The 17,206-nt window shown below is 42.0% G+C and overlaps 1 protein-coding gene across 1 annotated transcript in view; it reads left to right on the forward strand.

The window, feature by feature from the left end:
- The first annotated feature begins 5,498 nt into the window (after nucleotides 1–5,498).
- Nucleotides 5,499–17,206, forward strand: part of RNF17 (ring finger protein 17) — an 86,567-nt gene continuing 74,859 nt past the window's right edge. The window contains exons 1-3 of the mRNA XM_066621242.1: nucleotides 5,499–6,002; nucleotides 11,707–11,787; nucleotides 14,618–14,718. Of these exons, the coding sequence (XP_066477339.1) occupies nucleotides 5,499–6,002; nucleotides 11,707–11,787; nucleotides 14,618–14,718 (686 nt within the window). The remainder of the gene's footprint in view (nucleotides 6,003–11,706; nucleotides 11,788–14,617; nucleotides 14,719–17,206) is intronic.

The following is a 17,206-nucleotide window of genomic DNA, read 5'->3' on the forward strand; positions in this document are numbered from 1 at the left end:
GGCTTCCTGAGCAGGAATGTATACCAGGGAATCTGAAACTAGACTGAATCTCAAGAAAGTACAATGAAGGAACAACTATTGCCCACTGGTCTCTTTCTATCTCACCCCTCCTCCACTTACTTTTTGTTACTTGGCTGATGCTCAGGGTCTTCATCCCATAAGGTCTTACTACTTTAATTTCACCTAGTGAGGAAATATCAACACAGAACTTTAAATTCTCTTGATAGAATAACATGGTCTGTGAATTTCTTTGCACTGAGAGGTGCTATGGAGAAACCACTCTTTCTTACTGCTTAATATGTGAAGTGTTTCACAAGAGGATAAGCACATCCTAACTTGATTTTAAAACATTATGGTCAGTAGTTTAGCAGAGGATATTACCAGCAGCAGCCTTGGCCAAGAGTTGTTAAATCCCTTTGTTTACCATAGCAATGGAATTGTGTAATATTGCTATCCTTCCTGAAGTATGTCTGCCAGTGATCTAAAATGAATGTAATGTAATATCATAAATGTTTTCATCATGTGTGATTACTCATTTTCATGCCATTCAGAAATCCTTGGCAGATTGCCATCTTGATGATAACGCTTTTCCCCCACAACATATTCATAGACAAGAGACTGAGGCCTTAAAAGGATCAGAAATCGAACTGTTTATGAAAACCGCTACTTGAACTATCTGGAGGAGGGGACTCATTTGCAATCTAGAAGCAAAAACCAATTTGGCTGGCTGAGCTTGTCTGTTATGTTTGCAGCAGGCTTTTGTTCTGTTAAATGCAGCTATATAATTGCTAAAAAAAAATCAAACAAAACTTAACAATGTAAGCCAAAGCCTCATTGACAGAGCTGATTTGTAGTGCCACAAGACCCGGCATTAATAGGCATCATTCTGACAGTCTTGTAGCAAAATTTCTGTAGATAATAAATTAACATACTATATCACAAGTGTACAGTACTACAAATTAACACGGAATCTAAACTACTGAACATAAGTAAAAATATGTTTGTTGTTTTTCTTTTGCACAGCCTGCCAGATGTGGGTAGCTGGATTTGGCCTGTTGAATATCTGGTCCTTCCCAAGGACCTAGGGTATTCACACATATTTTCGTAATATGTGTGCTGTTCCAAGTATTGCTGCCTCCTATAGCTGGTGTTTACTGAATGTCATTTGCACCTAAGATGTTCAGATGTTTTTCCAAAGTCTTTTAGTATTGTGCTTAGACTGCTGACAAGAATTGGTACAATTTTAGTCTTTCTGCAATAGACGTTCAACTTAAATATGAAAATTTTTATATTTCATGATCTTTTCCTTTTCCTTCTCTTCAGTTTTAGCATTTCCAGGTATCACCACATCCGGTATCCAGACCTGCTTCTTTTCAACAATTGTCAGATCTTGGGTGTTGTGGGCAAGGTGTTTTTTTGAATATGAAAATCCCACAACATTTTCACTCGTACATTTTCAATAACTTTTTTGGCTTTGAGGTTCCACCAATTTTTGGACACTGGAATATAATATTTTTTGCAGAGTTTCCAATGCTGTATTGCTACAACTTTATTATGTCTTTCCAAACTATCTGATCTTCTTACAGTTACATATCACATGATCCACTGTTTCCTCTGCTTCTTTGCACAATTGACACTTGCTGTCATCATCATCATCATCATGAGTATTTATAATTTAAAAGTATAGAGTGATAAACTTAACCCATGAAATGAAGATTGTCAACTCAGAGATTCCAACCCATATTTTTTAAAAGAGCATGTTTCGAAGTTTCAATTACATGGTAGTATCTCTTTAATCTCTTTGATTGCTTCATTCAGTAATAGTTCTTGTCAAATTGCTTCATACCTTGTTAGTACAAAAATATAGAGACATCCTGTTCCTTTTCGTAAAATACTCAGAACAGCTTCCATTATAAAGAATTAATGTTATAAAGAAATAAATTCTGCTTCCAGGGATCAGCCTGTATTGGGCTACAGGGATGTGGTTCTGTTCTGTGGTTCCTAAGTAGGGTGCCACTGTCAAAATTACATGCAAAAGAAATTACATCAGAGCCAGAAAGAATGTGTTGTGACACTGAGGACAGACAGTTCACTGTCAGGAGCTAATGGAAAATAAGGACTCTAGTCTTTCCTGACATTTATAAAATGTTTCTTAGTGATCTGCACAATCCTTCTGAAACTGAAATCCTATGCATACTTAGGGCCCAATCCTATCCAACCATACTTACAAGGGAAGCACACTTACAAGGGAACAAGTCCCAGTGAACTAAATGGGAGTAAACATGTTTATAATTGTTCCACCATGGCCTTTCATTGGGTTTTAATTATCACACTATAATTTTTAGTTTTTCATTGTCTTAAGCTTTATTTAGTGACTATACACAGTATTATGATTATACAGAATTTTGCCTCTAAGACAATTGTTTGGGTGACTTGCTGGTCTTTGATTCACACTACCTTTGGCTAGACACCAGAAAACCTAGACAATGTTGGCAGTAAACCATAGCAGTAGGGATTAACTATGCACTCTCCAATATTCATGTACTTTAAGAAAACAAAGGCTATAATTTTGCATGGCTAATCCCAAACTGTAATATATAACCAAAATTCAGATTACAGAGATCTATTGTATTTACCGTGTATGTACCATGATGTAGCTACTTGTGTTGTGTTGTTCAGAAGGCTATTGCTGTTTGACCTAGCAAAATTTTCAGAATAAATCAGGAAAAAGAACATAATAGAAACTCAATTGCTCTGATGAGACCATTTTTCTTTCTTAACATCTAATTATATTTGTGCTAATGAGAACAATAGAAGCATCCCAAATCTAGAGAACAAGATATGAGGTGTTAGCATTTCCAAGCTTAATCTAACATCATGCACGTCTATGCAATCTGATTGAAATACAAGAAGAGAATCTGATATGGTATGTTTACTAATATGCCCTCAGAGATTTAAATCCTCTTTCCACGAATCCTCCCGATCTGCCCTCCCGCCAGATACAGCACACCTGTTTTTGATGCAGCTGTACTGGCAGGGGAGAGAAAGGATGATAGGATTGAGCTCTTAAATTGTTTAGGGTTTTAACAAATTCTGCAGATGATAAAATGAGACAATAAATGTTCACATTTTTGCATCCAGAGGAGGCATTCCAAAAACAATGTCCAAGCACTACAAAATGAATCATATCTAACACTGCCCTGACAACATAGTCTGTAGTACTGTATAGGCAAAACCAACATAATTGTGACATTCATATTGGTAAACCTTAATATGTTTTGGCTACTTCACAGCAAATCTGACTAGCGCTAAACCATGCTGCCATCTTGTGTCTAAAGTGTGCAATAGCCTTCATATTCTAGTATCCTAGGTAGGCTTACCAGATGCAGTTTTTTAAACCAGGAGTGTCAAACTTGTTTCCTACAGAGGGCCAAAGTTAGCATGGTGCCTGCTGAGGACCGGCTGTGACATCATTAAGAAGAAAGTGACATCATTAAGCAAATGATGGCTAGAAATAAGCATTTTGTTCCCACATGGAAAATCATTAGCTGCACATGACAGAAGAGAATATGTGCAAAATAACAAAGGGCTCAATCCTATGCAGTGTGCGCTGGCTCACTGCCAGTGCACACTGTTGCAAACGTGCTGTAAGGCCCTCAGTGCAGGTGGAGCACTGGTGCTCGCTCAGCGCTGGCCAACACTTGGCTAGTGCTGGTGGAGCACAGTGGTTACGCAGGAGCACAGTGGTTACGCAGACCACTGGGCAGTGGAGAGGTATGGGGCATTTGGTGGGCCACTGTGAGATACAAGAAGCTGGACTAGATGGGCTTTTGTCCTGATCCAGCAGAACTCTTCTTATGTTCTAAGTTGGGGGAGGCAGGGAGGAGATGTTCTGGGGCAGGAGGAGGGAGGGCCAGGGGACGGCGGGGAGGAGGTGTGCCAGGGGAGGGAGCAGGGTGTGAGGGAGGTGGCATGCTCCACCGGATTCTGAGTCTCCCTGTTGGGCTGGCCGCCTGCCCTACATGGAGGCTCTTAATTCTACACTGATGTTCAGGTTGCGGTAGAATTGAGTAGACCTATTGCAGGGTTACTCTCATTACTTGAGGAAAGGAGAGGAAAGTCCCAAAGTGGCAGCGTCTGCCTGGGGTTTGCTGGATGCAGTGGCAGCCATTTTCTGCACCACTGCAGCCATGCACCCTGGGCAGCACAGGATTAGGCTGTAAGGGTCCAATCCTATTCAATTTTCCAGTGCCGGTGCAGCTGTGCCAAAGGGGCATGCACTGAATCCTGTGGTAGGGAAACAGTCACAGAGTCCTCCTTAAAGCAGGGTGTCAAACTCATTTCCTATGGATGGCCACATCACATTCATGATGCATGCTGAGGGCCAGAAGTGATGTCATTAGGCAAGAATTGATGTAATTGAACAGGTCAAAACCAAACATAAACACTTTTCTCAGGAACTCATTAGCTGCAAATAACAAAAGAGAAACTATAGGAATCTTGATCATATTTCAAGATATGGGAGGGCCCAATTTTCATGTGGGCTGCCCTTTCAGCAGTAACACCTCAGCACTGCTCAGCAGCTGAAACCCTGAAAGCTTCTGCAGGTCACATCTGACCCCGGGCCTTATGTTTGACACCCCTGCCTTAAAGTATCCGTATATTTGTTACCTCAGAGCTGCATTGCAGTAGCACTAATGCTGGAAAGTTGGATAGGATTGTGCTCACAGCCCAAACCACAATCACAATCCCAACCACACTTAACCTGGGAGTAAGCCATATTGACTAATGGTGCTTACTTCTGAGTAGACATAAGAACATAAGACATGCATGTCTTATGTTCTTATGTCTACTCAGAAGTAAGCACCATTAGTCAATATGGCTTACTCCCAGGTTAAGTGTGGTTGGGATTGCAGCCTCAGAGCCCATGCCTAGGTATGTCAGAAGTAAACGCAATTATAGTCAATGGGGCTTACGCCCAGGAAAGTGTGGATAGGATGGCAGCCTCAGAGTCCAAGGCTAGGTATGTCTACTCAGAAGTAAGCCCCATTATAGTCAGTGGGGCTTACTCCCAGAAAAGTGTGGATGTGCACAGAGCTGCAGCCTCAGAGCCCAAGCCTATGCATGTCTACTCTAGAGGAAGTCCCACTGCGCCCATAATCTCTTCCTCCCCTGTAACAAGAGCCTTCGCTATGTATAGTAAAGACTCCCCCTAGACCACACAAGGTGAAAGAGCACAGGTTGCAGCAGCTACGGCTGCAGGACAGAACAGCGCAGGTCGTGCGCTGATTGGTGGAGACGCACGTGCCGCAGGACTGGGCAGCGCAGCTCGCGCGCTCATTGGTGGAGGCGCACGTGCTGAGAGCGCGCGCGGGACGAGAAAAGCGAGCAAGAGTCGCTCGCGCGCCACCTAGTCGACACCCATCTAACGGTCAGACGACCTGGTGCGTGTGGTTGGGGAAGAGAGTGAAGCGAGAAGGAGGCGGCCGCACCTCATAATGGCGTCGGCCGCGGGTACTCTGCGCCACAGGCGAAGCCGTCCTCACTGGGGCAGCGGGTTTGAGGAAGGCCGTCGACACGGAGCGCCCGTTCGAAGGCCGCCCGCAGACGCCTCCTCGGGGGACAGCGGTGAGTGGAGGGGCGACCAGCGGGGGAGGAGGGAGCCGCATGTGTCTCGCCGCCTCCACGCGACGGCGCGGTCCTCGCTGTGCCCGCCCGCAGGAGGAAGCCCCGCTGAGCGCCGCGCAGGAAGCGTGCTGGGCACCGTGGGCTGGCCGTGGCTCCTTCGCGGGTTTCTCCCATGGAAGTGTCTGGGGCCCCCCACGCCGCCCAGTGCCAGGCGCTCAGAAGGAAGAGCCGTTCCGTCCACCTGCCGAGCTAGCGGCGCAGAGACGCCTGGCCCGAAGCTGCGCTCCTGGTACGCTTGCTCGGGAGTGGGACCCTCTCCTAGGTATCGCTACTCGGAAGTAAGGCCCATTATGCTCATTGGGGCTTACACCCAGGTAGGTGTGGATACGATTGTGGCATAAGAACCCAATCCTATGCATGCCTACTTGGAAGTCCCACAGAAGTCAGTGAGGCTTATTCCTAGGTAGGCATGGATAGGATTGCAGCCTATGTCTCTTTGAAGCGACCGCTGCGGCCTGAGCCACCCTGCTTAGGACCACAGGGATGCATAGCCTTCACTGCACAGTGAGCTCCTCCTGAATGTGCCTTCCCAGAATCCTGGTAGGGGACTCAGCTGTGACTGGCCCTTTGCTCCCATCCCATCTCCGGAGACATGCCTCCCATTACTCTTGTGGTGAAGTGCCCCTCCTGAGTGGGTTGGGGAACAGGGGCAGCTGTTGAGGGTGGCACTGCCTGGAGCTTGGTCAGGCATTTTGCATCCTGAAGCCTGCTTCCAAATCAGCGGATAATTGGTGTTAAGAGTTGAAATCCAGACACACCCTCCCCGTTGGACAAGTAATTTGGTTTTCTCATCCTTTGGACCTCTGGGCTTTCCTTTGTTTTGGGTCCTTTTCTGTCTCTGAGGTAACTCTTTTTCAGATGTTAAAACAACACAAATAGCAGCCTGATGCAGGCTGTTAGATTGTTATGCAGGATCTTACTAGCTATTTACAGCACTTGCTTAAATGTAGAACTTCAGGAGTTTGTTTAAATGTCTTGAATTACAGAACTTCCTTTTGGTGGCATGTGAGTGGGGCTTCATCTCCCAGTCTGCATGCGATCTTAAGCCATTTCTGTCCAACATTGTGTATACCAAATGTGTACCAAATGTGAGGGACCAAATGTGTACACCTGTGGGCATGGCAAAAGTGGGTTAAGCATATCACTATGCATATAATGGCTTATACTGTATTGCAAGTTTACAGTCCTGTCCTTTTCGTGATTACTCAGTTACACTGATTTCCAGTGATAATTATTCCTGAATTAAATGTGATTAGGATTGTTTTGGTATTCTTGAGAATCCTGTGTGAGCCAAAAGACACTTTGCAAAACCAAGCCCAGTGTGGTAAGGGAAAGTTTTTGAAAGATCCAAATGCCTTCCCCCCATACCTGTTCCATTAGAAAAGTCCTGCTGGATCACCCCAAAATCCCACTTAAATCCAGCAAAACTGTGAAATGTGGTGAAGCAAATTGCATTAGCAGCAGATTGCAAGGGAGCAGCAGATGTGATGGTATGTTTCACTATGAGTGTGCTTCTATTTCTCCCTCCCCCCACCTGACACAAGCTACAATTATCTGCTTGCCCAATTGAGAAGCTTGTGCTTCTCCTTGCCTTGTTCCTAGTGCAGGAACATTTGGCAACAAATGTCACAAACTATTATGTGCTGTGTGAAGAAGGAAATCCTTTTTTCTCAGAAATATCTCTGGGGTATTCAGAAACTTGACGCCTGCGTTGGCTCGGTCATGTTGTGAGAATGGATGATGGCCGGATCCCAAAGGATCTCCTCTATGGAGAACTTGTGCAAGGAAAGCGCCCTACAGGTAGACCACAGCTGCGATACAAGGACATCTGCAAGAGGGATCTGAAGGCCTTAGGAGTGGACCTCAACAAGTGGGAAACCCTGGCCTCTGAGCGACCCGCTTGGAGGCAGGCTGTGCAGCATGGCCTTTCCCAGTTTGAAGAGACACTTGGCCAACAGTCTGAGGCAAAGAGGCAAAGAAGGAAGGCCCATAGCCAGGGAGACAGACCAGGGACAGACTGCACTTGCTCCCAGTGTGGAAGGGATTGTCACTCCCGAATTGGCCCTTTCAGCCACACTAGACGCTGTTCCAGAACCACCTTTCAGAGCGCGATACCATAGTCTTTCGAGACTGAAGGTTGCCAACTAATCATTAACTGATGAATAATTGAAATTATTTCAAAATTCAGTAAATTCTTAATGTGTGCTGCTTTATTTTTACATAACAAATCAATGAGTTTGCTAACTGGTTTTTGCTTGTTGCTTTTTTTAGGTTTCCAAGTTTGGAATTTCGGGAACAGTAGTGAAAATGGCAACTGTGCTTCAAAAGTAATTGAATGTTTCTGTAGGGTCAAATGGGTTGTACAAAGCAATCAGGCTTGTAGCTGAATGTTCTGTGGTAGAGATGATTAATAGTTACATAGGTAGGGCATTGCTAGTGCAAAAAGCATAGTCTTTAAATAGAAGTAGTTTGATATATTTAGTTTTACATAAAATGATTAAAGAATATAAATAAGACATAATGTATTTTTAATAACACTTGAAAATAAGTGCCATAAGTCAGGCAGCACTCATTGGCCACAATATTGGGAAGTGGGAGTACGTTTTTTATGTAGCAGTAAGGTGAAATACCATGCTGTATGTTTTTCTTTCACCTCTGTCAATTAAAAGAGCTAGAACGGGTGTCATACAAGGCCTGGGGACCAGATGCAGCCCGCGGAAGCTTTTAATCCAGCCCTTGGGCTCTCATCTGCTAAGCTGTCTCTGCTGAAAGGGTGGGCTGCATAATAATTGGGCTGTCCCATATTTTGAAATATGATTAAGATTTGTGTATTTTCTCTTGTCATTTTTAGCTAATGTTCCTAAATGAGGAAAGGGTGCTTATTTCTGGTTATCACCTGTTTAATGACATCGCTACCAGCCCTCCTATGATACAAGTTTGACACCCCTGGGCTAGAACCTTTTTCTTTTGAGAGCTAAAAATTTCTGGATGTCTTATCCCTTTCCAGCTTTTGTGGAATTGGCTCTGCTGTGATGTGTTAAGCTGTAAAATTTGATTCTTTTATCTTGTGCAATGAACCTTAGTTGCTCATCTTTTAAATAATTTATTTGAAAGAAGACTGCAGTAGGGAAAGCACAAGAAGCCTGTTTTGGAAACATGAGGACACAGGATCACAGAAATAATCATTGAGTAATGATACCAATGGGGGTGGTCCTCAATCTGTTTAGCACAATGGGGGGAGAAGTGGTTAAGCCTATTCACCTTTTCATGCATTCTGAACCAAAATAGTATTTAATCAATAGTTGTTGTCATTCCAATGAATACTGTTGAGCTGTAGTACTAATCAAAATAAAATATTAACTAGTCTGATTTAAAAATATTGAATTAGCTCCACAATAAATTTCTCTCTTTAGTTGACTTTAGATTTTGAACAAAAAGTTCGTCTTAGGAGTTTGCAAAAATTTAAAGGGTAAGTTTTTTTTTCTTCTGAAAATTATGGCTGGAGGGATGGAATAATATGTGAGCCTGGGACATGTTAATTATTACTGCATAGTTCTTCGTGTACAAAGTGCACTATGAATTCTCATTTTATTGTGCTGCTTTTAAAGAGTTACTGTTTTTGTGGGAACCTGTTAATTTCAAGTTTGTACTGAACATAATCTGAAAGAAAGCACCTGTTATATTTAATCCTACCTGATTCTTTGTGCTACAAAATGGAGAATCTTCAGGCTGTTGCTGCATAATGGTTTATGAGTGGAAACATTATCTATTGATCTTTTGTAAAAACACAGGCAAGTCTATTGTGCTTTTATGCAAGACATAGTTTGTATCATAATTTGATATTCTATCTCTAGACATTTGATAGGAAATATTGAGTTTGGTAGAATAGAAAGTTTGAGATGACAGTGGATGATGTCAGGAGAGGCTTGAGAAAATTCATAAAAGATATTTGGGTTTTTTTCAAAAAGAATAATTTGATGATTTGATTATAGTTACTCATCCTGCAAAGGAAGGAGTAAGCAGCTTTGTTGTCCTGATTGGTCTCACGTTCGCCAACTAATTTTGGACACTTCTACAGAAGATATGGTATGTAAATTAGTTGCTTTGGCTTTGTGCTTGTTACAGAAACACTTGTGCTAAATAGTGGTGATAAAATATTTGGAACTTCTGTGATATGAATGTCGTAATTCTATGAATATTTGTTCAGAAATAAAGTTACTGTAAGTGCTTTTGAATTCAATTGGTCAAACAAGTAAATATTCCCAGGTTTGTTGTCCAAGTTGATGTTGCCTTTAAAAATGAACATAAAACAAGGATTCAGAACACATAGAGGAGTAATTAAAACTGAGGTCCCTGTAATTTTGAAAATTAGAGAGAAATTAAATGGGTTGAACAGCAATATCAGTCTTACCAATATTCCAATTCTTAAAAGTGCCCAACGAAAATTATCCCCCTGGCAGTTGTTGAAAATTATTGTACAGGGGTCCCCATATCCACAAATCATATCCACTTATCCACAAATCATGTTTGGCCCCTCTGCTTGCAGAGTGAGCTCATCTGTCCCCAGCTTCTGCTGAACTAAAGCAGGAAAAAAGCGACTTCCTATTTCATGGAGAAATCGGAAGTGACGTTTTTAATGCCTTATGAGGCATTTGGAGGCCCAGGGAAGTTTGTGGGGATAGTCATTTGCCTATGTCTGCGTTTTTGGGTATCCATGGCAGTTCCAGAATGCGGATAAGAGTGCACACCTTTTTTTAAAGCTATGAATGTGAGTTGCTTGTTGTCCAGATGCCTTTTATGTTGTAGATTATTTCAATGGGGTTTTTTTGGGGGGGGGGGGGTTCGTTTGTCTTATCCAAAAAAAAATGTAGATTTTATTCACGTGTTGTGAATGGATCATGGATAGTTTTTCTAAACTTTGATTGTAGGGAGATAGCAGTTTACTTTTTCCCCAATTTTCTTGAATGTTAATTCCAGAATTGGAGTGGCATAACCTACCAAGAGTTTAATAAAAATAAATATGTTAAAGCTTAATGGTTGAGAGATACCTGCAAGGAAATCAGGTGGCCTTGCTAGCTGAAAAATCCCAGAGTAGCAAGTGGTACAGGGTTTGGTGTTTAACCACTAAGCTAGCCTGAGTGCTGAGAAAATGCAGTTTACTCAATGTATAAAGGGCTTCCATGGTGGCTGGTAAACTACTGAATTAAAAAAAATTGTCTAAAAAGGTTTATATGTTGCTGAATAAACACTGACTCTTTGAAAATGATGGATACTTGTGACTTCACTACATAAAAATTAATCACGGGCAGCCCAATCCTGAGCTGCCTGGGGCGCATGGCTGCAGTGGCACCAAGAATGGCTCCTGCTGCATCCTGCGTGCCTCAACCTGCTGTGGGCGGTGCCTCGTAAGGGAAGCAGCCCCACATTGGGGCTCACTTTACTTTAAAGTACTCACTTTACCTTATGGTAAAGGTGTTCGTGTAGGGCGCCGAACCCCACACAAATGCCTTGGATCCAGTGGAGCGGAGCTCTATGGGACCTGCCTCCCTCCCTCCCCTGGCATGACTCCTGCCCGCCCTTTCTCTGCCTCCTGCCTCCGTGTCATGCCTCCACGCAGCCCTCTCTGCCCACCTCCCCCTTCCGTGGAATGCCTCCTCCCCACCCCTGCTTACTGTGCTGTGGCTTGGTGATCCACTGCCAAGCAGTGGACAATGGGCGCTGGCCTGGGCTTGTATAGGTGTTGGCCAGGCAGTAAGCTTTGCAGATGTGCCTTACGGCATGCTTGCGACAGTGCGCTCCGGTGGAAAACCGGAGTGCCGAGCTCAGGATTGGGCTCTTAGTCTTAAAAGGTATGGATGGTTTTGTTTTCTCTTGGACAGATCTTCCTGGTTTTGTTGGGCGTTAATTCAACAGTCCCATTACTTGCTGAAATTTAATATCCTATTTGAAATTGAAATAATATTGAAATTCTGAGCTTGAAAAAAGCAGTCTAAGTTTCCTAATCTTTGTTTCTCTTAGGACAACCAAACTCTACAAGAAATTGAAAACGCTTTAGAAGTAGCTAAAAGCAATCTTGAAAGTTTAAAGATGACTGAAGAGGTAGGCCAAAGAGATCCTGTGAATTGGTAGGAAATATTTTCAGTTTTTACATTGAAGAAAGTTCCCTGAAACCACCCCTTTGGATTCTGGATTTGTGGGTGGTCGTGCTGATGTGCTAGATACCTGTAAGCCAGGTGTCAGTTGTGCCAATCACTAAAGATGGCAACTTATTTTTGGCTGATCTAGCATTTAGTAGCAGCAGTATTGGGCTTAACTGCCATGCACTTAAGTTGTTGCCCTGGTCACCAGTGGCCAGAGGGCTGGGGGATGGGCTAGAAAGGATTGTCTGACTAATCCACTTTGCACCTGGAGCTGCCAACTTTACCCCCACTACCATATATTTCATAACCCTTCATCCTAATGATGGCACCATCTTCTTCCCTGAGCCCTCCCAATATCAGACACATCACTCCCCAGTGAAGCCCAGCCCCTAAGTCATCAGCCATTTTCACAACAATAATCACTGCTACCCAACCCCCCATCCACAATACTCACTAATAAGCCTTCTCAGTACACCAGCAACAGTAGTAAAATCATTCTGGCAGCAACCCTCAACCACTTCCTTAGGAGGGGGAAAGGAAATCAGAAAGTATAACCCAGTTCTGCATCAGTCCCAATTCTTATTTGTCAAGAGGCCCCTATCCCAACACCCACCCACTTGTATAGCCCTTGCCCCTTCTCACTGAGGTTCTAGACTTAGCAGAGAATAGGAGGAGCCCTGGCCTCAGGTACTCCTTAGTGTTGCCTGCTCTGGTAGTTAATGAGGGAGAATATCTCCACCCTCAATTGATTGAAACAAGGGAGTGGAACTTCCTCACTAGGTTGGATTCCTGTTTTTGAATTGCAAGATTGTCATGCTGAGAAAGAGCACTTATGAGATGATGTTCCCCTCACTGCCTTCTGCATGCTGTTTGGGCTGCAGGGCAAAGATTTGATTGGTTGCTCTGTTGTACTAATTAGGGATTTGGAATTCTAAAGTGTGATTGTTTACATCTCATTAACTCTCTTCTTGCTCTAACTAAAAGGCAGTGCCTTTTAGTTAGAGCAGGAAGAGAGTTGTGAGCAGGGAGAAGGCAGTGAAGACCAGCCAGAATTCCTGGCAACATGCCTGGGGCAGATATCCATATTTCTGACCTTGTATCTGGTTTGTAGGATTCTCTTAACTCCAGTGTTGCCACAATGAAAAGTCCTTCATTTTTGCAACACTATGAGTTTGAATAGTTGATATTGATTTTCTGCTATTAGTTTTTATTTCTTAATGCAGATGTAATGAAATTTGCAAGAGACCTTTAAAATTAAGCAATTTATTTAAAAATATCTTGTTAGGTATTAAGGGCACTATAATTGGTATAGGATTTATTTTTTTAAAAGAGAACTGATGAGACTATAGTATTAGTGAGTGTAGATCCTAGATTTAAAAGGGAGGATATAAGGAACCTGTGTTTCCGTTATGTAAAGTAATATGTATGTTGATGGCATTATATAAACAATCAATGTCTATTCTGGCATGGTCAATGTTGGTTATGTATGTGTCTTAAAGAATCTTCAGATTCTGTTGGAGCATTGTTCATTAAGTATTAATATATTAAGAGCTGATCAAATTTAATACCCAAACACAAGAATTTAGATCATTCTTTCATTCTTTCCCAAGCTGTGGGTTGAAACCCACTGGTGGATTGTGACCTGATTTTTGGTGGATAGTCAAAGGGTGAAAGAGATTTATTTATTTACTGTATTTCTGTCCCGCCTTTCTCCCTGAAGGAACCCAAGGTGGCTTACAACATACCTAGAAATACAGAAAATCACAATTAAATCACAAATTAAAACCATCACAATTAAGTTAACAGCATTTTAAAAACAGCAGTCAGACATTAATACAGTTTAAAAAAGTGCATCAGCAGCAATTGTATAAAACCCAAGCCTGTAAAAAAAACAAACATAAGATGTTAAAAGATGTTAGAAAGATGTTTAAAAGGCTGAGAACTCAGAAGGCCTGTCTAAAAAGAAATGACTTCAGGCCTCCCCGAAAAGTTTCCAGGGAGGGAGCAGTTTGTAAATCAAGGGGGAGAGAATTTCATAACATTGGTACCACTACTGGGATGGCCCTCATCCTTACTGCTGCCCTATGTACCTCCCTGGGTGGCAGCACTCATAAGAGGGTAGATAACTAATTGCCTCAGCCTGAGGTCATTCCAAAGTCAGATATTGTACCTCAGCAATTTTCAACTACTGTGCTGTGGCATTGTGCCACAAATGGCCCACAAGTGTGCCACAGGAGTTCGGGGAGGGTCATTTATTAATAGGGCAATTGGGGTATTTGAGCTCGCTACCAGCAGCATGGTATGCCTTGTCGCTGGTCAAAAAACGGACGGTATGCCTTGATAATTTTAGCACCTTGTCAGTGTGCTGTGAGATGGAAAAGTTGAAAATCACTGCTGTAGCTGCTAATTACCCTGCAGAGAGTTCAGCTCCTGCAGTTTTCAAGCATGTGTAAACATAGGGAGATAAATGTTTGAGAATCTTTTTTGGTTATTACTTATGAATAAATAAATATATTGTTTTTTCTTAAGTCTTCTTTTTAAAAAGTCTGATAAACCTAGATGGGTTCTGATAGTGTCATTTTAAAAAAGTGGGTTCTGGTGCTAAAACGTTTGGGAACCACTGATTTAGGTTATCTTTTTTCCTCCCTGTTACCAGGAAATGAAAATTTTTGTGCTGCTTTTATTACTGATTGTTGATGAACAAAACTTGTAACTCTACTTTCACTATGTAGAAAGTGTTTGCACAGCTTTAGATCTGATTTTAATTCATTTCTTAAAAAATGAAATAGATCCTTGGACACTTGGTCACTGAAATAAAGCAAGAAGAAGAAAATATTGCAGATGTTATTAATAAAAAGTTTGAGGATATTGCTGCTTCTCTGAATTCAAGGTAACCTGGTTTAAAAGTTGGGGTGGTGGTGACTTTAAGAGATGTCTCTGGAAATTACAGCCGAAATACACATTTTTGCATGGCTTTGCTTCTCTGAGTGCAAATAATTCATTGTAACACTAGTGAAATGCCTGCCTTTATGATGGTCCCACTCTCTCCTCCTGTGTCTGAGATCCAATAGAGATAGTATTGAATCTTTTGTGTGCACAGATGCATTGGATTCACCATAATTGTTGGTCAAGGCTTTACCATCATGTCAGTAGAAAGATTTTTGTTCTTCTCATATGAGTGAAATTGTAGTTGCTGTTAAAGCCAGTATATTACAAAACATGTATCTTCTAGTTTTTTCTTTCCTTCCCTTGTGATTTTTGTAAATGACTTTTTAATTCTGCCAGTCAATCGTTAGGTTAGATTAGCTGTAGTGGGTGAAATTAGCCACTGTCTTACATTTAAGCATCTTGATAAAGGCGTTGGAGTCAAACTGCATATCTAATTAAACATTTACTATACCTCTGTATACTTGTTTTTTCTTTGCAAAATAGTCCATGTTTGGGGATATGTGACCCAGACTGGAATTGGAGCAGACAAGAAAGGTTAACGGCTTCTTTGCCCTATCTACACACCTATCCACTTCAGTTTCTGAAGCATTCTTTGAGTAATGTGTAGTTTTACTATTAGCCTACATATCCTTCCTTTTTTCTCTGGTCTTCAGTAAAGTTTGTACTCATTTGCTTTGCCAAAGTATGTACCATGAAGAGCAAATAGTGCAGGAGTACTCCTGTAATGGGTGGTTGGTAACTGCAGTAGAAGACATTGAATAGTCCAGGGGTGTAAAACATAAAGCCTGCAGACCTGATTAGACCTGTGGAAGCTGCTTATCCTGACCAGCCTAGTAATTGGAATCTCTCAGTTATTGGGTTGTTACCTTCTTTGAGTTGATGAGTTGCAAATGTTCAGTGGTTCTTATGGGGTCTTACCTCTTTCTGCTCTTCTCTAATGCTGGAAAGCCAGGCAATGTGTACAGATCACTGATAGAAGTGTTGCAGGCATGTGTACTATGTAGATAGAAGTGTGCTTTGGTTCACATCTCCTAAAGCAAGGGAGTCAAATGTAAGGCCTGGGGCTGAATGTGGCCCACATAAGCTTTTTATCTGGCCCTCAGGCTCTTGGCTGCTGAGCAGTGCTGAGGTGTTCATGCTGAAAGGGCGGCCTGCAGGATAATTGGACTCTGCTGCAACTTGAAATATATCAAGATTTGCACATTTTCTTTTCCGTAGCTAATGTGTTTTTAAGTGAGAAAAAAGTGTTTATTTCTGGTTATGGCCTGTTTAATGACATCACTTCTTGCCTAATGTCATCACTTCTGGCCCTCAGCAGGCATCATAAATGCTATTTGGACCACTGAATGAAATGAGTTTGACACTCCTTTCCTAAAGTATATTGTGGGAAAAGATACGAAGAAGCCTGTATCTTGTACAGAGTTGCAAAGAAGGGCTACCAAAATGATCAGGGGCTTTTTAGCTTGGGAGGAAAAAGGAGCAGGGAGTATGTGTAGGTTTATGAAATTAGACATGGTTTGGACTGGAGGCAGAAAGAGGACCTCAAAGTCACAATATAGTAATATCTTTATTAGTATGACCCAGAAAGACACAACATCTTAAGGAAGTTTAAAAAGGATAAGGTCTCACTCCCAGCTCAAATCTTTGGCATGCCCAGCTGGAATTCTGGTAACAGACCCTGATTTAGAGTCTAAGGCTGCAGTACTATAAACACTTTAATAGGAGTTTGCCTTTGAACACAATGGGAATTTTGAATAGGCTTGTGCTGCAAATCTGTGTTTTCAGAGGGTCTGTAACCATTTTAGCAGAATACTTAGCATTCAATAGATGGAGGATTTATTTTGCCAGTTTGGAATAGTGGAGCCAAATGGTTTTGAAATACTGAAGTGTATGAATGATGCTATATAAACATGCTACTTGACTGCTGTAGTTGTGATGCATGAGCAGTGCGCCACTTATTGCCTAGAGATCAGATTGGCCGTTATCTATTTTAAGATGACAGTGGTTAGTGCTCAGGTCATTAACTGTTCCACACAGTAAGGAAAATGTTAAAGGGAACACGGCTCTGCTGAAGTAATGTTACTGAAAGAGCAGCTGCATGATACTTGGTTCTCCCATACCTTGAAAACATGATCAAGATGTTTTTCTCGTCCATCATTTGCAGCTAATGAGTTCCTATTTGAGAACAAAGTGCACAAATCACAGTATTTGTGATTATCACCTGCTTAATGGCATAACTTCTGGCCCTCAGCAGGTACCATGAATGCTAACTTTGGACTGCTGTATGAAACAAGTTTGACATTCCTGGTATAGACACTGTTTCAGTTGCTTGTTTTGAGGACAGTTAGGTATTGTCATATGATGAACTTATTCTGTGATTCTCTCCCTCCCAAGTGGGCAAAGAGGCACCTATTAAAGCAATGACCTCT

The sequence above is a fragment of the Tiliqua scincoides genome, chromosome 3, assembly GCF_035046505.1.
Source record: "Tiliqua scincoides isolate rTilSci1 chromosome 3, rTilSci1.hap2, whole genome shotgun sequence".
In the NCBI taxonomy this organism is placed as follows: Eukaryota; Metazoa; Chordata; class Lepidosauria; order Squamata; family Scincidae; genus Tiliqua; species Tiliqua scincoides.